Source organism: Orcinus orca, chromosome 12 (assembly GCF_937001465.1).
Source record: "Orcinus orca chromosome 12, mOrcOrc1.1, whole genome shotgun sequence".
Lineage (NCBI taxonomy): Eukaryota > Metazoa > Chordata > Mammalia > Artiodactyla > Delphinidae > Orcinus > Orcinus orca.
Genome location: NC_064570.1, coordinates 52,047,169 through 52,072,778, shown reverse-complemented (window position 1 = coordinate 52,072,778; position 25,610 = coordinate 52,047,169). Strand labels below are relative to the sequence as shown.

The following is a 25,610-nucleotide window of genomic DNA, read 5'->3' as shown; positions in this document are numbered from 1 at the left end:
CCGTGTACCGCAAAAAAAAAAAAAAAAAAGTGAGAATGGACATTATTATTTTTATAACCCTAACTTACTAGGTTTTTATACATTACATTAGAAAACTAAGCAATGAAACATGATTGGGCAAAGCTTATAAGATTTTTGTATTCTCCAAAGTAAAAGAATAAAAGCTATGATTTTTAGTTTTTTAAAAATTTTTGTATGTTGTTTCTAATGGGCAAAGAAAGAAATTTCACTTCAAGCCTGCTACAGAAGCTTAGCTCTCTGAGTCATTTTAACTACTACTGACACCACAGAAAAAATTTACCTGAGTTCACCTTTGGTTACTTCCTGTTACCTTGGCTAACTTATCTAGTCACTTACAAAACAAAAACAGAAACACATGAAGCAGCTCATCATTAGTTACAAGAATAATGACCTAAAGCACGTCTTCATGCATATTAGTACATTCTACCTTCATATGATGAAATAAGGCAAAATTCCTTCATGCATGAATCACTTGTTGTAAGGAATAGTAGACAATGGTGCCACATAACTTTTATGAAGCACTTTCTCCTGTAATCATGTGATGACAGCTAGTTCTTATCCATACACACCCAATCTTAAAGTCTTTCACTTTCAACTTAAGTTGGGTGCAGGTGTTTCAAAATGCTTCACTACGGACAGTATCACAGGTGTACTGAACGAGACAGTAAAGTTTTTTACTGAAAGAGTGACTTGATGTTTTGAATACTCCCCATAGATCCTGAAATGACTGACAGTTATTTTCCAATGAGGTGACAAAAAGAAGAGGCAAATAAAAGTTTTTCCAAAGATAAGATACTGGTATTAGAAATGTGGCCTCCTCCTGGTATGAAATGTACCATCAAGAGTACCTCAAAAGTATACGTACTATTTACATCATTTCAATGAAGTATGTGTATGGTATGTGTATGTTCCCTGATGGATACAAGCATGTGACAGTTTGGGTGGGAAGAAGTCTGTCACAAAAAGATACCTGCCTAAGAGGCAGGTTAGTGGATTAATGCTGTGAGTGGCTACCTCACTGCCCTCCCTTTAAAAAAGAACCAAAAAACAAGGGGAGTCACCTTGTGTATTATTTAGGAATGGATGGGCAGGTAGTGCAGGTTAAAAATTTAGGAGAGGGCTTCCCTGGTGGTGCAGTAGTTAAGAATCCGCCTGACAACACAGGGGACATGGGTTTGAGCCCTGGTCCGGGAAGATCCCACATGCCACGGAGCAACTAAGCCCGTGCGCCACAACTACTGAGCCTGCGCTCTAGAGCCCATGAGCCACAACTACTGAGCCTGCGAGCCACTACTACTGAGCCTGTGAGCCACAACTACTGAAGCCCATGTGCCTAGAGCCCATGCTCCGCAACAAGCCACCGCAATGAGAAGCCCGCGCACTGCAACAAAGAGTAGCCCTCGCTCGCCACAACCAGAGAAAACCCGCGTGTAGCAGCAAAGACCTAACATAGCCAAAAATAAATAAACAAAATAAATAAACATTTTACAAATGTTTTAAAAAAATTTAGGAGAGAATAAAGAGTCTTTAAAGGAATAAAAAAGCCTCACAAATGTGTGTGCCACTCTTGTGCAGGACCACAGTAACTTTGTATATATACTGTGATCTGGGTGTAGGAATGGCAAAAAAGCACTAAGGTGCATTCTGACAAATGTGTCAGCTCAAACCACGTGACTGCTTATCATTTACATGTCAGAACGTCATAGACAGCATTTTCATAAAATCAACCAAGAAGAGTAGCCAGAATTATACACAGGAACACTACAGTAACAACAGCAGCTCAGATCCCTAATATCACGCCAGGGAACACTGAAAGAAAAGTGTAGGTCTTGCGTGCAGGCCAGATTAGGTACTAAACACAAATCATAGAATAAATTGAGTTAGGAAAAAGCAAACATTTCAGAATGTTATTTTAAAGTAAACAAAAAAGTGAAAAGATTGAAAAGGTGAAAATGAAAATAAATGGTAGCATAGTAAAGTGGAAAAACCAATGGACCAGGAGATGAGACTTGAGTTCTAAACCTAGTTCTACAATTAAGCAGCTAAGAGACCTTTAGCAAATCATCTAAAAAACTAAGAGAATGGGGCTTCCCTAGTGGCGCCGTGGTTGAGAGTCCGCCTGCTGATGCAGGGGACACGGGTTCGTGCCCTGGTCCGGGAAGATCCCACATGCCGTGGAGCGGCTGGGCCTGTGAGCCATGGCCGCTGAGCCTGCGCGTCCGGAGCCTGTGCTCCGCAACGGGAAAGGCCACAACAGTGAGAGGCCCGCGTACCACAAAACAACAACAACAACAAAAAACTAAGAGACTGAACTAAAATAACTCTAAGGTTCAACAGTTATATGATTCTTTAAAGATGTCAAATACAAAATTAACACCCAACCAATTTCTTCCTGCTCTCCCTCCACTAAGGTTTTGTCTCATCATTCTGTGGATTTGTTGATAACTGTGCTGCCAGTTGGGGGGCTAGCGCCTTACAGTAGAACAGTTTTATTAAGGTTTTGAGTCTTATTGTGATGTTCTCACTCAATAGTCAAGGATGTTATAAAGAAGTACATTTTACATGACAATGTTCTGGAAAGAAGATTGTCAAAAAACATCTAAGAAAAGTACAATCAGGTAGCCATTTCAACATTAAGCTTTAGCTTAAATTTCAATTTACTCTTAATTGATAAAAGCATTTTTTCGATGTTCTTTAAAATACTGCAAAGTACTCAAAAAGAAAGAAAAATACAGTGCAGAGAAATGAATAACTGAAGGCCAATGCTTGCAGTGGGGGCAGCCTGTGGGTCCTGTCTCTGACAGCAATAAAAATGATCAATCTCTTAATTATACTTCAAATGGAAAAACTAGTCTATATTCCCAAATCTTCAAGAATGTAGCAAAATAGACATTAAATAGATTTTAAAAACACGCACAAAACCCTTATAGCATGGATCAAATGAATTGGAAAAATAAGATTATTCCTAAAATTACTGGGAATATCCCAGTCCAAATTTCTATAACTTGAGTACAAAACTAAAAAGTTTACTTAACTATCTCTGTGAGGATTTACAGGAAAATGGCAACACTGGTTGTCTCTGGAGAGGGGAACTGAGTCAGGATTTTATGTACAGGAGTTGAGATAGAGACTTTTCACTAAATTCCTTTATAAACTTTTAGATTTTGGAACTATACAAGTGTATTGTCTACTAGAAAAAATATTTGATTATTTAACTGAACACATGTATTAAAAACCTTGATAAATAGGACTTCATCAAAATAAAATATTTTTTACTCTTCCAAAAAAATGAAAAGGTAAGTCTCAGACTAGAAGAAAATAATTACAAACCATGTCTGGTAAAGTACTTGTATGAAGAATATATAAATAACTCTCAAAACTCATGGATTATATGACATATAATAATCCATGAAAAAAATGAGAAAAGGATTTACATAAGACATTTCATCAAATATATCCATGAGTAACAATAAGCACATGAAAACACTCAACATCATTAGTCATTAGGGAAATTTTAAAAAACCAACATGAGATACCACTACACAACACTAGGATGGCTATAATAAGACAAAAAATATATACACTGATGAAGATGTGAAGAAACTGGAATCCCCATTCATTGCTGGTAGAACTGTAAAACGGTGCAGCCACTTTGGAAAAGTTTAGCAGCTTCTTAAAAAATTAAATATAAACTTACCATACAACCCAGCCATTCCACTCCTAGGAATCTACCCAAGAAAAATGAAAACATATGTCCTGTATGTGGATGTTCAGAGCAGCATCATTCGTAAAGGTGAAAAGGTAGAAACAACCCAAATGCCCATCAATTGGTGAATAAACAAAATGTGATACATACACCCAATGGAATACTACTCAGTAATGAAAAGGAACAAACTACTAATTTATACTACAATATGAATGAAACCCAAAAACATTATGCTAAGTGAAAACAATCAGTTGCAATTTTGTATAATTCCCTTTATGTGAAATATCCAAAAGAGGTAAATTACAGAGACAGAAAGCAGACTGGTAATTGTCTATAATTGGCAACAGGAGCAGAAATTAGCTACAAACAAGCACGTGGGAACTCTGAGGTGATGGAAATATTCCAAAACTAGATTGTGGCGATGGCTGCACAACTCTATAAATTTAATAAAAATCACTGAATGGCAAAAAAATTATTTAACAAAAACTCTTACTGAAAATGAAAACTATATAGCAATAAAGAAGATTAGGATTATAAGATAGTATTATCCTATTATTAGAGATATGAGTATGTATGACAGTATCAAAAACCTTGACTAGTATAGTACAGTGGTGACAAATGACTCAGTAAATATAGTTTACTATATTTAGTAAACTGTAAGGTTATTATAAGAGGTTATAACTTAGAGGTTATTTAGTAACCTCTTAAACCAATGAAACTTGCTCAATTTTCATAATTTTGAGTGGTCAATGATCTTTTCTATTTATCCCTTCTGGAACTGGTTCTGATGGTATTTCAGATGCCCCTCTTCTCCCCTCCTTTTGAGCCTTTGTGTATTTTCAAAGTGCTAGATATACATAGGAATGCCAGGAAAGGCAAGCATATTTAATTAAGAAAAATAGTTATATTCACAGGCCAAATAGCATATATTTTGAGTTCCATATTCTTTGTTTAGTCTTTTAGGCTAGAATATCAACATTCCTCTCAATCCTACTATTTCTAATTCTACTTAATAGGCAAACCATTTCCATAGATACTATATGATTCTTGAACTGTGTGATATAGTTACAAGTCATGTAAATAATACTGCCATCACCACAACTTAGGATATATTAATAAGAAACACAGCATTATCTACTGAAGTATTACCTTTGTATTTACTAATGCCTTACCTCTTCCCATAAAGGATTTAAAGTGGCAAGTTTTAAATGTTTTTCTATATGATAAATCCAAGTCTAGGCAATATATTAACAAATACAGCAATATGCCACTGAAATTTCCCCTATAGCTTAGTGTAACCAATAATAAGACAAGTCATTCAGTAACAGGGTGATGGTCAAATGATGGTACATTGATATAAAGGACCATAGTGCTGGTATTTAAAAACATAGCTTTAAAGAATTTTTAATGACTATCATGTTATGTTAGGTGAAAAAAGCAGCAGGACATATAATTTTATACACACACACACCCCTCAAATATTCAAGTATATATCTGCATGTGTGTGTCAATAGTGGCCTCTATGGGTTAGGGGTTTATAGCATTTCCCCTGCTAGTTTTCTGCATTTTCCTAGTGTTCCTTATGTTGCAATTAAGAAAAGAGAATTGTGATTTTTATATTTTTCCTCTGCTTACAGGAAAACAATCTTAACCTAAGCTACAAAATGAGGACTACAAAACAGGGCAAGTTCTTGACTGGACTTGTGAAATGTTAAAGCCTCAGAGAACAATGTTGAGTAAAACATTAAAGAGTAGCAAAAAATTCAAATAAAATATGTATCCATTATTCAATATTTTGAAATTTAAAATATCAACCAAAGGCAAGACCTTTTCTTTTTTTTTACTATCTCTTATTCCTTTAGAATGAAGAAACACAATGGGAGATTAAAAATAATGTTTACCAGAACTGAATTCACAAATGAAAGATGCAAGGTCCCAGAAATATGAGAGTAATTTTAAAAGTGTATTTTAGTTTGCTAAAGAGAGTGAAATTCTTATTCTCTTAGTGTCAATAATTTATAAAATAATAAGTTAAATATCAAGTGCTTCTATTTCAAAAGATGAACAAGATAATGAAAATATCTTCCTGAAGTAACTAACAACTGTTATTTATAAATATAGAATGCTTATGTTACTTCAGTAACAAAGAGAAATGAAAGAGATGTTTTAATGTTGCTGATTATATTACCTTCAGGAGCAACTGCAGAAGGACAGACTTCTTTGAGGAGGTCTCCTAGTGTATGCAATTGTCCATCTGTAGCCACAGGACGAAAAAGCTTCTGAATGAAAGGCCGTTCAGTTGTTGTCTATTCGAAAAATGAAAAAAGATTTCAAACAATTAAGTCTCTGTTGCTGCGAATTATGAACTAATAGATCAGAAATTTAAAGCTGGCATTAGCTGTCTTCTGATATAGTGTAATATAGTGTAATATAGTGTAATCAGAAGCATATAACATCACAAATGTGGTATTATGGCCCAAAATGCTTAACACAAACTCAAGTAAATCTAATCACAGGAAGCAATAAAACAAATTCAGAATGTGCAGCATTCTAAACACAGCTGGCCTGAACACTTCAAAAAAGTCAAAGGCATTAAAAAAACAAAAACAATACAAAAAGATTAAGAGAGACTGACAAGATATAACAACTAAATACAAAACACAAAAGTCTGACTGAATACTGGATTGGAGAAAGAAATTTAAAAAGATCAGCTATAAAAGACATTTTTGGAATAAATGGGGAAATACGAAATGAACATTAGATAATATTATTAAATTAATGTCAAATTTCTTAGGTGTGATAATGTTTATAAGGACAATATCCTTATTGTTAAGAAATTCAGGATCCAGTATTTAGGAGTAAGGTACCATGATGTCTGAAACCTACAGTCTAATGGTTTGGGGAGGGGAGTGCGAAAGAGTATGTGTGTAGAAAGAGACAGCAAATGTGAAAAAATGTTAATTACTGGTGAATCCAGGTGAAGGGTATTATATGGTCTTAGTTGTTTTATTATTTTATCTTTTCTATAGGTTCAACAAATTTCAAAATAGTAGATGTATTTCCTCGGACAATTGTTATTAGCACTATGTCATAATTTATTGCTAAGAATTTCAACATCTTACCCATTCGAAAAATTAGGTTTAATTTTCTCAAACTCCCTCTCTAGAAGCACGACAACAATGATGCAGCCTCCCCATGACAGACTGTGGAGGCTCTGGAATCAGCCAATCTATGAATAAATAGCACTGTCGTTTCTGAGTTCTATGATCTTGCACCCAGTTTCTTTGGAAATCTGGGACATTCCATACCTCTTAAGTTTATTCTGGGAATAAGAGAACTGCCAAGAACAGAATAAGTAAATGATAAGGAGAATAATACCCACCACAACTCTTAACTGGTATTTCATTTTAAGATGCTAAGTTTTTGTTTTAAGCTTCCTGGAATGAAAAATCATAAAAACCTACAGGAACAGAGTAATACCTTAATATTTTATAAGAAAATGATTTCAAATACCTAGCTATTAAAGACAAGTTTTTGGTTTGTTTGTTCATTTTTTAATTAATTTATTTATTTAGGCTGCACCGGGTCGTAGTTGCGGCATGTTTAGTTGCAGCATGTGGTATCATTAGTTGTGGCATGCATGTGGGATCTAGTTTCCCAACTAGGTATAGAACCTGGGTCCTCTGCATTGGGCGCATGGAGTTTTACCCCCTGGACCACCAGGGAAGTCCCTGTTTGTTTGTTTGTTTGTTTTTAAATCACAGAGGTATATATCTCAACTTCTTCAAGATAACTTTTACCAGATTTGGTAAAAAAATCATCTGATTTTAAGTGCAGACATAAACTACGATGTAAGAAAAGCTAGATGTGGTGCAAGCATGTGAGTACCTCTCCTGGCTTTACACTGTGTGTTCAGTGAATACATAATAAATGTTAAAAACGGTGTTACAATAATACAGTTGAGCATATATGGAAAGTATGAAAAAAACTAAAATTTTAATAAGTATGCACTGAATATAATGCAATTCACTTCACTAACTGAACTCTTCATTTTTTAAAAGTATAATTGAACAGGGAACTCTACTCAATACTCTGTAATGGCCTATATGGGAAAAGAATCTAAAAAAGAGTGGATATATGTATTTGTGTAACAGATTCACTTTGCTGTACACCTGAAACTAACACAACACTGTAAATCAATTATACACCAATAAAAATTTTTTTTAAAAGTGTGATTGATATCCTTCAATTTTGGAAGCTCATAGTTTTCCCACAGGTGAAACTGAGAATGATATCATGCACAATCAAGGATTAACTATGTGAAGATAATAAAGGTTAGAAGAATTCAGAGAAAAAAGAAATGAATAGGGGACTGCAGTAATAATTTAAAATAGCCACCACCCACTTAGGGCTTTCTATCTTCCAGGCAATGAAGAGGCTTTTAAGACTTTTTAGGAAAGGAAGTGACGTGATGAAAGAGGCTTTTTCTGAAGACTAATGGAAAGCAGCTCTGTGTACAATGACTTGGTGAAGAGGTAACATCAGGATGATCGGTGAGAGGCTGTCTGAGTAATGCAAGCCTATGTGATGACAACTAGGCCCCGGTCAGTAGAAAAGGAGGGGCAGGACTGTACCCCCAATTAAAAAAAAGTCAAAATGTATCATCCATGCTCTGATCTGAAAATACTAAGGTTTTCAGCAAAGCCAAATAAATCTTTTCAAGATTCATTCGCCCCCTACTTAGTGACAGAACTATGAGGTGGCTTAGCTCTAATAATATAATATATATTATAATAATTTGAAAAAATATGCTAAACAGGAAAGGCTGAGTAGTCTTAGCCACATATTAAAAAACAGAAATTCTCCCCTATTCCCATTCCTAGAAAAAATGGCCTGTAATTTCCCTGTACTTCTCTTTTTTCAACTCTCTCCCAAAGTGGAGCAGTTATAATAAAGGTGTAACTTCAACAAACTTTATAATGCAATTTGCTTGGGGGGGAGGGGGAAAGCCCACATATTCTAAGTAAATTCCGTAGAATGGTAACCAAGAAAACTCTCATCAAAGTAAACTGCTGTTTTTCAAATAATAAAAACCTTTATTAAGATACCCCAATAAAAAATCTAATAAACACTTTCTGTTTAACATTTATTCGAGTGCCTTTAAAAACCTGCATTCTCGGGCTTCCCTGGTTGCGCAGTGGTTAAGAGCCCGCCTGACAATGCATGGGACACGGGTTTGAGCCCTGGTCCAGGAAGATCCCACATGCCGCGGAGCAACTAAGCCTGTGAGCCACAACTACTGAAGCCCGCGCACCTAGAGCCTGTGATCCGCAACAAGAGAAGCCACTGCAATGAGAAGCCCACACACCACAAAGAAGGGTAGCCCCCGCTCGCCACAACGAGAGAAAGCCTGCGTGTAGCAGCGAAGACCGAACACAGCCAAAAATACATAATAAATAAATTAATTTTAAAAAATCATATTAAAAAAACATATTCTCATTCTTAAAAAGTTAGTATGTTAGAAAAGAGCCATTAAGTGTCTAAGTTACACCAAAGATTATGAAAACTACTCAATTTTGAGAGTTATTTATCCTTAAAACAAAAGCCCTCCACAGACAGATCAGGAATTCAACTACTGTACAGAGGGGTTCTAAAGGGCAATGGGAATGAAGGGTAAATTCATGTAAATTTCTTAACAGATCTCATTAAACCTAAGTTGGAGTTAAGCAGAGAAGACTAAATTATACTAGGAAGTATTTAAAAGCTATTTTCCTTTTGAATATAGCAAGAATTTTAAAAATACAAAAACTCCACGAACATGAATTCTTTAAACTTTGATTTAGTATACATAAAACCAGATAATGCTAACAATATCCATGGTAATCTGAACCTTAGCCTGATAGATAAGAAAGCCACTGTAATAAAACTACACCACAACACTTAATCTAGCCATGTATTTGTAAATATGCAAACTATTTCAGGGACTTTCAAGAAACAGAATTACTTTCTCATGAGAAATAATATGACTTGGTAAAGTCATATTTGAAACTGCCCTTGCTAGTTTTTAAATTAAATATGTTAGTCATTTCTTTTTTTTTTTTTGCGTCACGCGGGCCTCTCACTGTTGTGGCCTCTCCCACCGCCGAGCACAGGCTCCGGACGCGCAGGCTCAGCGGCCATGGCTCACGGGCCCAGCCGCTCCGCGGCATGTGGGATCCTCCCAGACCGGGGCACGAACCCGTGTCCCCTGCATCGGCAGGCGGACTCTCAACCACTGCGCCACCAGGGAAGCCCCTGTTAGTCATTTCTTAAACACATCAAATGTATATAAAATTAGGATGCTACTGGCTGGCTGTGCCCCATCCCTTCTTTACTTAGGCACCCTCATCACTGTACCAATAACTTTTTCTTGTATGAAAAAGTTATGCTGTTGATTTACCTTGGAGATATACTGAACAGAAGCAGAGGAACTAAATTTGTAAAAATTTTAAGTTAAATTTGTAAGCTTTTACTGAATCAAGTTTGCACACATATGCATGAGTATAAATGGAGGTAATATCTACACTGCAGAGTTTCTGAGATAAAATATATACACAGTACAATCATGGTACACACAACCACCTAAATACACACTAAAACACACACTACCACCGCAACATTACCACCACCACAATCAACAGTTTTAGAGCACTGTAATGAATATTTAACTTAATACTGTCCCAATTTAGCAGACTCAAATTTTATTTCTTTTTAGTTTTAATCTACTTTCTCTAAGTTCACTTATCTAGATGCTAAAAAGTCCAGAATCATGAAATTCAGCTTATGTTGTAATGTTTTTATACGGCAGGGTAAAAAAAGCAAAGTCACTTTAGGACTTGATTCAGAGCTAGTCTAGAACTTAACACCAAAAAGCAAGATCCATAAAAGGAAATATTGATAAACTGGACCCTTATCAAAATAAACTTTTACTCTAGAAAAGATTCTGTGAAGAAGATGAAAAGACAAGACTGAAAGAAAATATCTGCAAGACTACATATCCAACAAAGGTCTTGTATCCAGAATATATAAAGAACTCTAAGAATCCAACAGTAAAAAACACAAAGAATTCAATTAGAAAATAAGCAAAAGACACCAACAGACATTTCACCAAACAGGATATACATATGGCAAATAAGCACGTGAAAAGATGTTTGAGGGTTTCCCTGGTGGCGCAGTGGTTAAGAATACGCCTGCCAATGCAGAGGATGTAGGTTCGAGCCCTGGTCCAGGAAGATCCCACATGCCGCAGAGCAACTAAGCCCGTGCGCCACAACTACTAAGTCTGCGCTCTAGAGCCTGTGAGCCACAACTACTGAGCCCGCATGCCACAACTACTGAAGCCTGCATGCCTAGAGCCTGTGCTCCGCCACAAGAGAAGCCACCACAATGAGAAGCCTGCGCCCCACAACAAAGAGTAGCCCCCGCTCGCCGCAACTAGAGAACGCCCACGCGCAGCAACGAAGACCCAACTCAGCCAAAAATAAATAAATAAAATAAATTAATTAATAATAAAAAGATGTCTGACATGTCATTAGCCACTAAGGAAATGCAAATTAAAACCACAATACAACATCCCTACACACCTACCAGCATGTCTAAAATAAAAAAATGGTAATAATACCAAATGCTGGTGAGCATGTGGAGAAACGAGATCTCTCGTACTATTGCTAGTACAAATGTAAAATGGTTCAGCTCTTATGGAAAAGGGTAAGGTAGTTTCTTACAAAACTAAACATACATTTACCATATGACCCAGCAATTGTACTCTTGAGTACTTCCAGAGAAGCGCAAACATATGTTCTCAAAAAAATTGTACACAATTGTTCATAGTAAAAACAATTCCAATGTCTTTCAACAGGTGAATGGTTAAACTGTGGTATATCTATACCACAGAATACTACTCAGTAATAATAATGTAAAAACCTATTAATACATGCAACAAATTGTATGGAATGCAAAGGAATTACACTACGTGAAAAAAATCCAATCTCAAGCTTATGTACTATATGATTATACTTACATAACATTAGTAAAATGATAAAATTTTAGAAATGGGGAACAAATTAGTAGTTGTCAGAGGTCAGGGAAAGGAGAAAGTGAGGTTGCAGGCTGAGCTATAAAAGGGTAGCCTTTGTGTTGGAACAAAACTAATGAAATATGAATAAAGTTTGTGGATTGTATCAACGTCACTTTTCCTGGCTATGATATTTTACTGTAGTTATAGAAGACGTCACCAGTCGGGGTAACTGGGTGAAGAGTATGGACATGTTTCTGTATCATCTGTTAAAACTTCATCTGACGATTATACATGTTAATTTATGAAAAGCATTTAGAAGAAGGCCTAGTGAACAGTAATTGCTCAATAAGTGCTGTTACTGTTCTTATTAAGCATGACTTGACAGTCAAAGGAAATTTATTAAACACTAACATGTATTTTATATTGAGTTGTAATATGAAATATGGATGATAAGAAGATATACTAATCTTGTCATCACACTGTTACTACATAGCATTAGGGCTGATTTTGTCGTTTTGGTAATATATATTGTATCAATGTAATGAGTTAGAAATGTTAGTTTGTTGAAAATGACAAATTACAGCTGGACACATTTGGTTCACGGACCATGGAGTTAGTGACCTTAAAGAGGAAAGAATCATATCCAATAGGAAAAGGAGATTCTATTCACTGAAACAAAGAGATTAAAAGTTATGAAAGAGAAAAACAAAAATTCAGAAAGGATACAACCTAAAAGATGCCCAGTAGATGCATGATGATTCACTTGTTTGTGAAACTTATAAACGCCCTTAATTAAAAGGCTGGGGGTAGGTGGGTCTCTTACTGATACATCAAGCAGTACCTCATGATGACAAGGGACTCCGTTTGTTAGAACTGCTTGGATAGAATCATCCCAGTAGTAGTACCCAGGTTCAGGATCTCTGATCTGACTCGCTGTAAACTGAATCCATAATATTTGGTCCAGTGAGCCTTAGACTGGTATTCTAAGCCCTTGGTTGGGCTGAAGAAATAAATATTATATTGATACTTTATATATGTTGTAGTTCTCCAGGTACAGCAACAAGTTTTGATATCATCAGCTACTTTGTATGTTTTGCTTTTAAGTCCTATGAAAGAGTCAGGATAATTGGTTTACTATATTTGTAAATAAAATTTGATTTACAAGACTTGCTTAAGTATATCAAAGGAGTTCTGGGCTTCCCTGGTGGTGCAGTGGTTGAAAGTCTGCCTGCCGATGCAGGGGACGCAGGTTCGTGCCCTGGTCCGGGAGGATCCCACATGCTGCGGAGCAGCTGGGCCCGTTAGCCATGGCTGCTGAGCCTGCACGTCCGGAGCCTGTGCTCCGCAACGGGAGAGGCCACAGCAGTGAGAGGCCCGCGTATCGAAAAAAAAAAGGAGTTCACTTGTTAGGTTTTTAGATTTTTTTAAAAAAAATCAGCTATACTGAACTATAACGAATTAGCAATGCCTACTTATTAATAGAGAATGTTAATTAGATTTATTTCATTGACTATATAGATAGTACTATGTGTTTTAGAAGAATTAAATATGGAAAAGGAATAAATTATAAAAATATCAAGAAGTGAAAAAAATTGCTCTGATTTTTATGTAAATCTACTATATTTGTAACTAGCATAAATTGAACTGAAAGGCATTGGAAACACTAGATTTTATAAGTCCAATAAAACACATATAACTGTAAAGTTACTTCCAATATTAAAAACTCCACTAACTAGGGCCATCAAAATCAGTGCATTTTCACTTGACACAATTTTAAAATAACTAAATTTACTATATTTTAAAAGCTTTACATAATAAGTAATGAAGCCTTCATTATTGCCAAAATGGTGACATGATGAACACCAATAAAACTTTCCTTATATCCGTAGAAAAAACCCACAATATATACTTTACTTTTGAGAATCATGTGGCCACTGATATTCCATTAATCCTTGTAATGTGACAAGCATTACAAGGATATAAAGATAAATAAACTGAAACAAAGAATATTACATTTATTTCCTGTCAATGTTTTTTTAAAAAAAGGATTTGAGATTGCTTGTAGCAAAAGCATGCATATAATAACAATAAAAACTATTAACACAACTTTGTCTTGGATAGAATGATCCCATCTCTTATATGCAGAATCCAAAAAATAAAAACAACAAACCAGGGGCTTCCCAGGTGGCGCAGTGGTTGAGAGTCCGCCTGCCGATGCAGGGGACACAGGTTCGTGCCCCGGTCCGGGAAGATCCCACATGCCGCGGAGCGGCTGGGCCCGTGAGCCATGGCCGCTGAGCCTGCGCATCCGGAGCCTGTGCTCCGCAACGGAAGAGGCCACAACTGTGAGAGGCCCGCGTACCGCAAAAACAAAAAACAAAAAAACCCAACAAACCAAGCTCACTGATCCAGAGAACAGATCAGTGGTTGCCAGAGGCGGGGAGTATGGGGGTGGGAGAATTGGGTGAACTGTTTTTGTTTTTAGTTTACAGAAATTGAATGAGGGGAAAAAAGGACTAATCCTGCTACAGTCTATAACATAAATTAAAATTGGAAGAGATTGGAGAATTGGGGAGTCTCTTTGGTTAGCTTGAGAAATAATGAGGATAAGAACTTGTGTGGTGGCAAAGAAAATGGAGAGAGTGGATATAAGGGATGTGGATAGATTGTGTGATCTGAAAATAGATTTGTTTCCTTAATTCATTTGTTTATTCTTACTTTAATTCACCTCTTTTCTGTATCAGGCAGTTGTTAAAGGTATTCAGCAGAAAATGAGCAGGGTTACTCCCCTCACAAAGTTCTCTGACCAGCCCTGAGTAGCTCTCCTTTAATCCAGTAACTCAAAAATTAGTCCCACCCCCTAAGAGTGCTCACAGCCTCCATCCAGAAACATTCCCTCCACATCCTTTCAAATTCTGCTTCCTAGCCTGTTCCCAAATCTCCCAGTTTCTGATCACATCTTCTTTTCCTGACTATGATTCCACTTCACCCCATTGGCAGCTCTCATCTCTGGCTTCTTAGATGCACTTCCTACTTCCTATTTTTAGAGAGTTAGGCTGATTTCATGTGTTTTGGGTAAATTCTTGCCTAGTCCAGTGAAGCCCTGTGGTCTTGGCAACTAGGCACAGTCCTCATGGCTGTCTCCCCACCCGCCCCCAAACAGCCCAGACCCAGACAGTCAAGAGTCCAGCCACAACACAACAAAACAAACAAACAAAAAGAATTATCCCAGTAGTAGTACCCATGTCCAGGATCTGTAACAACCAAAGGGCAGGGGTAAATACATTAGAAATCTTCATTCATTAAACATTTGTTGAGCACTTATGAAGGTATCACTTGTGCTAGTAAATACAAAGATGAACAATGCACACATAAACAAATAACTGTAACAGTGTTAAGTGATAACAGAAATACGTACAAAGTGCTATGAGAAAATTTTAAAGCCCAAGCATAAACTTTTTAACTCTGGACTTTTTGGCAGCTAGAGCAAAAACAAAAGTAAAAAACAAACAAACAAACATCAAACAAAAAACTGGTTACCTAATTTCATTTTATAAGTGTGCAAGATATACCAGTAGGTTCAAAGTAAAATATGCTAAGTGTGGTAGAATGTAATGTATTAAATAAAATTGTAGGGAGTTTCCAAAGAAGATGAAAACAAAGGAGAGAATATAGGTCTTCCAGTTTCCAACTTGAAATGGAGAATTTTTTTTTAAAACAGAGAAAGAGACAAGACTATTTCAGGCAGAGTACAGCACCAATCCTTCCCTTTCATATGCCCCTCCCCACTAAAATATTCAGAGGCAGATGGAATATAACAGTACCTGTGAGAAATTAGTGGATAAGGGGAGCAAAGTGGGCTACAAATTTAGCACATAAAGCGTGGAATGTCAAATGCACTGAATTAGCAGGGGCTTGGTTGGAATCCCAACTCACAACACAACTGACTGGGTACGTAAGGCAAATTACATCAGTCTTTGGGAGTCTGTTTCTAAATCTGAAAAATGGAAATAATATATATTTTTGAATGACTGTTGTAACAATTAAGTAAGATGAGATACACAAAACACCTAGTGCAACAGGTGTTTTAACAATGATTAATTCCTTTCATTTCTCCCTTTAAAACCACGGTTAAATGTGGACCAAAGAAAGGTAACACTATCTAGTCTTTACAGAACCAAAATCAGAGAGAATAAAAAATAATTAGTATCCAACCATGAGTTGTTCCCTTTGAAGTCTTGTTCATTAGAATATGTGGCACAAAGAAAAAGAAAATAGGGGTTTATAGAGGATATGCTGACAGACTTTACCAACAATGACACATGATATGTGCTTCAAACTGTCACATGCATATCTGGCCTTAGATATATTCATGCATGTCAAATTTTGCATCACATGCTTTTCAAAAGAAGCCTCATGTTAAAATTAGCTTAAGAATATACACAATTACAATACCTCATTAAGTAAAAAGAACAGGCCATTTTCAAATGAATGCTTTTAGACCTTTACAGTAAACAGTCCTTTTGGTGGTGGGAAGTAGGGGGACAGGGAGGACAGCGGGAGGGGGGAGTCTGTGCCACTTAATCAGACTACTTTTATCCTTTATGTAGGGAAATAGGAGACTTGAAAATAAGCACTTTCTGTAGTTACGCTACCAGAGTCTGAAGTCCATTTTTAATATTCCCGACAACTCTGAAAAATAATAATTAACATTTGAAAAGCTGTCATTATTATAGTCAGGGACACTTAATCCTCAAGGCAGCAGTGTCTTAATTGAGACTATGTTTAAATGAAAGCACCCATCAGAATTATATCCACACATCTGGTTTGAAGCTTATGTTTTGTCTTATTTAAATTGTTATATTTATTATAATTCTGCCTAGACAATACAAAATATATTTTGCCGCATAAATAATTAAGGCAAATTTTTTTCAGATACAGGCAACAGTTTGTGTCTTCCTCATATCCTTTCACTGAATAAAATGTGTTACAGGGAAGTACCATATCCCTCTTACTCAAGATTGAGATCAATTTGATGCTGTTTATGAGCTAATTTATAAAACAAGTTATATGGCTTTAAAATGTTTTATTTGAAATTATTAGTAGAGTGGCCAACTGAAAAGCTTCCTATAAAAGTGCTAGGATTGATGTGTTTAGTAATAATTATCTTAATTCTTCTAAGGTTTCTCTGGAAAGATTTCAAAACCATACCTGGGGAATCATAGTTTAAATTTCATTATCTATAAGAGCTTTAAAATATCTTTTCTAATTTTACCTAAAAGCCATACTAAAAGGTAGGCTACTACAAGAGTAATGTAATTAATAAACTGTTTTTGACTAAAGAATCAAAGGATATTTTTATATACATATTATTTCTATCTTTATGGTATAATTACATAAAATAACTATGCAGCACTTTTAATTTGTACAAATATAGAAATCCAGGTAGCAAGAAGAAACATCTGGGTAAAAGAGGTTGTGTTGACCTCAGAATTAAAATTCTGTTCTCTTGATGTCCAGTCAAGTGTCTTATCCACTAGAAAAGTGTTTCTAAACTTGGGCCAGGAGCTATGAAGCTCTACAAGATCCTCAGTCCTCTGAGCAAGGTCTGTAGGTTTTACAGTGAATGCTAAATAAAGTTTATAACATGGGAATGTTGATATTTTTGTTTCTGATACAAATAACTTAAAAAAATTATCCTACTGAAGTATCATCAAAAGCAGATTTCATAAATTCCTGTGAATTTTTTACAAGTAGCAAATAAAAACTAGTGATAAATATTTTACAGATCTCACTGTTGAAAGTAATCTGCTGATTAAGAAATTAAAAAAACATAGCCCTTGACTACTGTAAAAAACATATGAAGAAAAACAATGTAGTAAAACTATAAAACTCTTGAAAGGAAACATAGAAGGAAATCTTTATGGCCTCGGATTTGGCAAGACAAGCTGAAAGCACAAGCAACCAAAGAAAAAATAAGCTGAATTTAATCAAAATTAAAAATCTCTGTATTTCAAAGGACACTATTAAGAAAATGAAAATAATATCTACGGTATGGGAGAAAATATATGCAAATCATATATCTGATAAGGAATTAGTGTCTAGAAGATATAAAGAGCTCTTATAATTCAGTAATAAAAAGACAACCCAACTAAAAAAGAACAAAGGTTTTGAAGATATTTCTCCTAAGATAACATACAAATGACCACTAAACGTATGAAAAGATGTTTAACATCGTTAGTAATTAGGGAAGTGAAAACTGACACCAAAACAATATACCCCTTCATACCCACTAAGATGGCTATAATTAAAATGATAGAAAATAACAAGTGCTGACAAGGATGTAGACAAATTGGAACCCTCGTACTTGGCTAGCGAAAAGTAAAATGGTGCACATGCTTTGGAAAACAGTCTGGCAGTTCCTCAAAAGATTAAACATAGAATTATCGCATAACCCAGCAATTCCACTCTTAAGTATCTACCCAAGAGAACTGAAAGTATATGTCCACACAAAAACTAGTACATTATTGTCTACAGAAACGTTTATCCATAACAGCCAAAATGCAGAAACAATCCAAATAACCATCAATTGGTGAACAGATAAACAAGATGTGATATCTCCAAACAGTGGAATATTACTTGGCCATAAAAAGGAATGTACTGAAACATGCTACAACATTGATGAACCACGGAAATATAATGAAAGTGAAAGAAGCCAGACACAAAAGGCCATATACTTTAAGATTACATCTACACAAAACGTTCAGAATAGGCAAATCCATGGAGAGACAGAGAGAGAAAGTAGATTAGTGGTTGCCATGAACTGGAGGCGAGGGAGAATTTGTCATGGGCTGAAAGGAAGGAAGGAAGGAAGAATGAGTGACTGCTAATCAGGTGTAGGGTCTTTTGGGGGTGATAAAAGTGTTCTGAAATTACATAACAGTGATGGTTGCACCAATTTTGTGAATATTCTTTTAAAAAATCAATGAATAGCACACTTTAAAAGGGTGAACTTTAGGACTTCACAGGCAGCCCAGTGGTTAAGACTGCACTTCCGCTGCAGGGGGCCTGGGTTTGATCACTGGTCGGGGAACTAAGATTCCGCATGCCATGCGGCACAGCCGAAAGAAAAAAAAGGGTGAACTTTATGATATCAAAGTTATACTTTAATAAAGCTATTATTAAAAAGAAAACATAATGTAAAAAGTCTTCAAATGGGTGGGCAGTGGTGGGAGTCCTTCTGGGGTGATAATTCAGATTCATCATAGTTTGATTTACAACTATTCATCAAACCATGTTTGTTTCATGAGTTCTTAAAAAACAATAATTATACCACCCCCACAAATTAAAAAATTTTAAAGTCAAGAGTTTCCAAACAATAAGGATCAGGGAAATACCCCTGTCCTCATGAATTCAGAAAAATTATAAATTTTTCTTTAAAAAGTTGTATAGCATTGTGCCAATTTTAAAGTTGCCTGTGGGAATTTAAATAACTCTGCCTTAATTTGTTTAACTCATTTAAAATCATGTTCTGATGCTTAAAATGAAGCCCGAAAGTTTTGAAATTATAAAACCTAGTTTAAAGCATGCATGTGCGGCGGGGGTGGGGTGGGGGGGACTTACTAAAATGAGTTCAGAATTTAATAATAAAGGGTTATATAAAACAGAATTAATCTATCTTACCAAACAGGGTGTCTGGATCATAAAAAATGTCCTTATTGATCAACTGTTGCCCAGCTTGTAGATTCATTACGTCTATTATTTCTGAGATTTCCCAGAACCCGCTCCACCAGTCAGGGCAGGAGGGGAACTCCTCATCTACCTACTTCCTTCCTGCTAGCTTGGAACCTCTGATTCCAACCCACGCTTCTGAGACCCGAATGGAGAGGAGGGACTCTGCAGTAAGAGGGGCTCTTCCTCTCACAGATTCTCGACTTAGAATCTAGAATGGTAAAGGAATGATATTCTAAGTGCAGGTTAGGCTTTACAGTACCAATATCATAGTTCAATTTCATTACTAATTATGTAGCCTATCCTAGGAATTTTTTTTACTTATAATACAAGTCCTATCTCCTTTACAGATCCAAATGTTTGGAACACAATATATGAAGAAAGGACTGTCTGTAGAATCCAAAGTAGGCTAATATATCCCATCAGAATTTTAGTTCAAGATAATTTTCCAATACCACCAATTCAGCAAGTCAGAATTGCAGGTTTCTTTCCACAATGGGAGTTTTAAGATAGCATAAACATTTTGCTATTTAGTACACTGAAGTGGTGATTTTTTAAATAAGGGTCTAAGAGGACCATAGAGAGCGAAGATTAATTCTTGTGTAACTTAAGTGACAGTTTATCCAGCTGAGAAATGGAAGACTGTGGTGAGGCAGAAGAGAATAAACTGTGGCTAAAAGCTATTATCATGACACTTATGAAGAGTTATCAGCTGAACTACAAAATGGGTGAAAGAGTATGTATTTCAACTTAAAATATAGTTCTTTATTTAAGGAATTTTATTTGTTGTTCCAAAAGCAGATCATTATTCCCCAGAATTAATTACAATTAAAGAAAGCCTTCTTTACACAGAACATAAATTACTATATTATTTAATGTGGACATTGTTAAAACATTCCGAAGTAATAAATCTATTCAATTATATGTGATATGACTCAGGAAGGCATGGAAGTAAAAAAGTTTTTAAAACAAGAGCAAATTTGTTATTTCTACTCCATTAAGGATTCCTTAAGCAACGTAAAAACCAGAGTTCTAGTTATACTTTGATGTGTAGATCCTTTTGAAAGCTACTCTACCCTGTTTTATATGAAGCATCTGTAGCTAAAATGAACACCTAGTGAAGAGTACGAATGCTGCATTACACAAGCAGACGTCAGAACGTCCCAAGGCTAAGTTACTTTAAACATGTATGCAGTCAGAAATTAGCTGTGGCTTACTTCTTAGAAGTAACAGATAATTACCCTCATCATGATGAAAAGGATTTTAAATGTAAGCTAATAGAGGTATTTTTCCTTTAGTAAAGCTCTGCTTTTAAAAGTAAACTTCAAAACTTTAATTAAAATAGGAAATGCTGGGCTTCCCTGGTGGCACAGTGGTTGGGAGTCTGCCTGCCAATGCAGGGGACACTGGTTCGTAACCCAGTCCGGGAAGATCCCACATGCCGCAGAGCAGCTGGGCGCGTGAGCCATGGCCACTGAGCCTGCGCGTCCTGAGCCTGTGCTCCGCAGCGGGAGAGGCCACAACAGTGAGAGGCCCGTGTTCCGCAAAAAAAAAAAAAAAAAAAAAAAAAGGAAATGCTTATTACATAGTAAAAACTTCTCAGATTAGTGAGGCAGAGAAAAGGAGGGGTTCTGTAAAAGAAAAAGGTGGGACAGAAAGATGAAGAAAAAGAGAAATGGAGGAGGAAAAGAAAAGAAAGGAAGGAAAGACTAAAAGGACAGAAGTGCCTACTGAAATACATTATTTCTTTCAAATTTTAAACTAACAGGAGAAATTCTTTCTTCTCATATACATGAAATAACCAACGTTTCTCTTATCTATGCTTTGAAATACCTAGACAAACAGAAATCCAAGGCAGTATGTATTCTTAACATTTTGAGTGTTTAGTTTTGAGGACATGTTATTTCTTAGTTTGTTAATTTTCTACATTTGAAATGTAATATCCATTTACATGAATGTTTTGAAGACAGATTTAATATGGTGTAAAATATGGTTAATGAAGTTTAATAATAAGTAACATATTAGTTCGACTTCTCAAAGTTTTGTGCACATTAACTCAGCCACACATCTAATACACAAATCACTCATCAGTGAATTCAATAATCATTTGAAATCCTCAGCTTACTAATTCATACAATTTCACAACTGTATGAATTTTACAATTCATACAATTTCAAAAGTTGTATGAATTTTACAATTCATACAATTTCAAAAGTTGTATGAATTTTACAATTCATACAATTTCAAAATTGTATGAATTTTACAGTTCATACGATTTTAATTAATTTAAGTCGTGTACATAACTGTGTCACAACATAACAGATAGGTGACTTTCATGAAAAGATCACGCCCAAGGTAGACATATGGTCTCCTCATGTGACTGCCAAATGTAGATCCAATCCTGTTGAACTTAATTGTGATCAAGACTCATCATTCCATTGTTAGAGAGCCCTCCCTATCCACTACCCACTCTAAGCAACACACTCAAACAGTGGCTCTTTGAACCAGCATTGACATTCTCTTACATTTACAGGGTTGTTTGAAACAGACCTTTGAGAGACACATCCTGTTTGAGACAAGATATATTCTATAAAATGCTCCCAAGGCATCAAAAGATAACGCAATTGACTGTTTAGTATAGTTTAGATTATATTTCTTAACTGAGAATTAACATTTTAATGTATCACAATCGATCTGCAAAAGGAGCAACTTGCCTAGCCAACAATTTAGAAATTTCAAATATGTATATATCAAGATCTGCATCTATATGTAATAGCAATACAATTGATGCATGCATCAATATATCTACACATATATCTCTGTATTTACATGATCTCCTTAATACTTGTCTTATTATTATAAACAACCTGCATGGATCACAAAGCAAATATATAAACCCCCCCAAAACCTTGAAAATTAAAAAAAAAATTAAAAAAAAAAAAAAAAAGGGTATGACCCAACAACTAAGACACAAACTTCATCAAAGAGTAATATACCAGGATATAAAATGCCAAACAAAATTTTCTAGGTTCAGGCCAGAAATAAAGAATAAGATATTAGCCTGTGTATTTTTATATTGGTTTTTCCTTCTAATATTCCTAAATAATCACACATACATTACCTACTTGAAATTATTAGTAAGTAGTTATTTTAAAAGTATGAGTAATTAGACCAAGAGCAATTCTCATATTTACCCAAAAGAAGGAACCACTACTAAGAATCAAAGCCTAGTAATTCTGTTCTTAACGGACAGGTGTTGTGTGTTCTGGCCTGTTATATGAAAATCATTTATGAGAAGAACAGGAAAAAAAAATCAGAAGGTAGTTTTCACTATTGGAATAGATAAGTGATTAAGCAAATTTTCTTACACCATGAAATTGTCAATAGATTAAATGATCACCCTATAGGGCATCATTTCTGGATGCTGGCATTCTCTGAGATGGAAAGGGACTGAAAGAAAAATGTGATAACGACACACACAGATGATATGGGTAGTAGAAAACTTTCTGAAGGAAAAAAACATTCTTTAGACAGGGACTGAGCTTAACATCTGCCAAGACCTCATTAGGCCAGCAGTAAATCAGGAAACTAAAACCCATGTCAGTTAGAAAAAGATGGGAAGGCTGTAAATCAACCCATTAAAGCAGCAGCTGACCATCCTAAGGTGTAGGTTATCCATGGCATACGGTTGACAATTCCTCCAAGAAACTCAATTATTACCTGTAATATAAGGTGCCTTAATAAATAAATAATAATAATAAACCAAGGAGTAAACTTGAATTGAAAATATTTTCTTAAAAGAGTTATACACCAAGATCTTATTTTGTGATATAAATACTATTGAATACTTAGGAATGAAACAACTCTATTTTCATTTTAGCCAAATTATAATTTTTTATGTCATCTCACAGTTAACCTAAGCTTTTTTCAAATTTCAAACTGACTGGAGTTCAACTTATTTTTACCATATCTACTCATATTCTCAGTGTTTAAGGAGAGTTGAAATTATCAAAAGGAGAGAATGAGAAAGAAAATACACAAGAATAACTGACAGTAATGTTAATTTTTACATATATTAGAATACCATAATAAAATATAAGCATGTTATTAAACTAATAATTTTTTATGGAGGGATCTAAAATATAATTTTTAGTGAAATAATTAAGACCATCTTATCAAAATTTGCCTATCTTTTTTTTTTTTGCAGCATGCGGGCTTCTCACTGCTGTGGCCTCTCCCGTTGCGGAGCACAGTCTCCGGACGCGCAGGCTCAGCAGCCATGGCTCACGGGCCCAGCCGCTCCGCGGCATGTGGGATCCTCCTGGACCGGGGCACGAACCCGTGTCCCCCGCATCGAAAGGCGGACTCTCAACCACTGTGCCACCAGGGAAGCCCTGTCTATCTTTTTAAAATGAGGTATTTAATCTTTCAGTTCTTAAAATTATCCCATAGTACTACATGCTTAAGCAGGGGAGTGAAGTTCATTCTATTCCTAAATTTGAGAGTTTATGCTTTAATGTGATCACTAAAAATCGCTTAATTGGTAACTGGAAAAAGAACATTCTGTAAATAAAAGAGAAAGAAAACCGCACAGCTTTAGCTATCTGTTTCAATCTCTTCACACTAAAGGGAGGATGTCATGTTTTTACTTTCTGTCCATGCATTTTCTCTATTAGAAGAAGAAGAAGTAAAAAAGGACTGAAGGCAGGAAGCAACAGAAAGGGTGGAGTAGTAAGTAGCCTGATGTGTGTAAAAACTGGAAAACAGTCTCAAATGGAAAGTTGTGATAGAAAGGAGTAAGAAAATAAAAGCAATGAACTCAACAATGTATCAAAGGAATAGTGATTAAGAGTGAGAGCTCTGGAGCCAGACTTCCTGGGTTCAAACCCCAGCTCTTCCACTTCCTGAGTGACCCTAGGCAATTTTCAATAACCAACCAATTACTTCATCCATACAATAGGGACAGTACCAGCATATGTCCCAGAGGACTCTAGTGAGAAGTAAATGAACTAATACATGTAAAGTAGTATTTCAAATAGTACCTGGCACACAAAGTACTCAATAAATGTTAGCTATTATTGGTGTTTCTCTATAGCTTACTTTAATTACCAGCAATGTTTTTTATTCTTGAAAATATTAAATGAAACAATGACTTAGCTTAGTGTAACAAATTAGTAATAAGAAAATGTTGACTTCATTTAATAATAACTTTAGTACTTTGGGATAATACTATTAATTTGCATATTTTAACTTAACAATAAATTAAGGACAACATTTGCCATTACATTATCTGTGTTATTTTGGAATTAATAAACGAAGCAAATTTTTAAGAAGCTCTACTATATATCCAATGCCTTAAAAACAAAACAGCAAATCATCTGTATCAAAAAGTTCCCATTCTTATACAAGACAATTTTAAAAAAATATACCCGCCAAATAAGCTTATAATTAATAGTTGCTTTCATTTTTCAAAAATCCACATAGGAAGCAATTTAAGACTAAAACAATCCCAGACAGTAGTAGCTAGCTTATTTAGCAAGGGCAATCAAAATCTGCTGTGTTGGGCTGCCCCCTACAGGCCTCAATTTACCAATTTCTTTTAAAAGGTGTCTAAGGGAATATCATTAGAATCTTACATTAAGAATATTAATTAATTCTAAAGCAAAGTATTATTCATTCATTCATTCTAGCAGGAAACAGTCTCTAAGAAACCTCTATAAAGATACAGAGAGAAATGAAACAATTCCTTGACCTCCAGTAATTCACAGGTTACATCTTACAGAGAAATCACATAGACTTCAACAGATCCATGGTGAAATACTGCAAAATAGCTTAAGAAATGTCTATATTACAATGTTGCATGTAGAAAAAGGACCAGGCTGGAAATCCAAGACTCAAGTTCTACTCTTTTTGTCTCTGCCATTAAGTATCCAGTTGAACATCTGGGCAAGAGTTTTGTGCAAGCTTTCTAAAATTAGGGGGCTGAATTAGATGATTCCTAAGGATTCCTCCTAATGTATAATTACATTTGCCATAATAAGAGGCAGAAGGGAATGTTTTAAAACAAAATTCAGAGAAAGAAGAAATAATTTATAC

The 25,610-nt window shown here is 35.5% G+C and overlaps 1 protein-coding gene across 6 annotated transcripts in view; it reads right to left on the bottom strand.

The window, feature by feature from the left end:
• ATG5 (autophagy related 5) overlaps positions 1-25,610 on the bottom strand; it is a 119,614-nt gene that overhangs the window by 11,947 nt on the left and 82,057 nt on the right. For 5 of the 6 annotated variants that reach the window (XM_049695318.1, XM_012539521.3, XM_004264768.3 and 2 more), the window contains one exon: positions 5,916-6,033. In XM_049695318.1, the coding sequence (XP_049551275.1) occupies positions 5,916-6,033 (118 nt within the window). Of the gene's footprint in view, positions 1-5,915; positions 6,034-25,610 lie in introns of those variants that run through there. The other variant, XM_033418748.2, reaches the window with a different exon arrangement.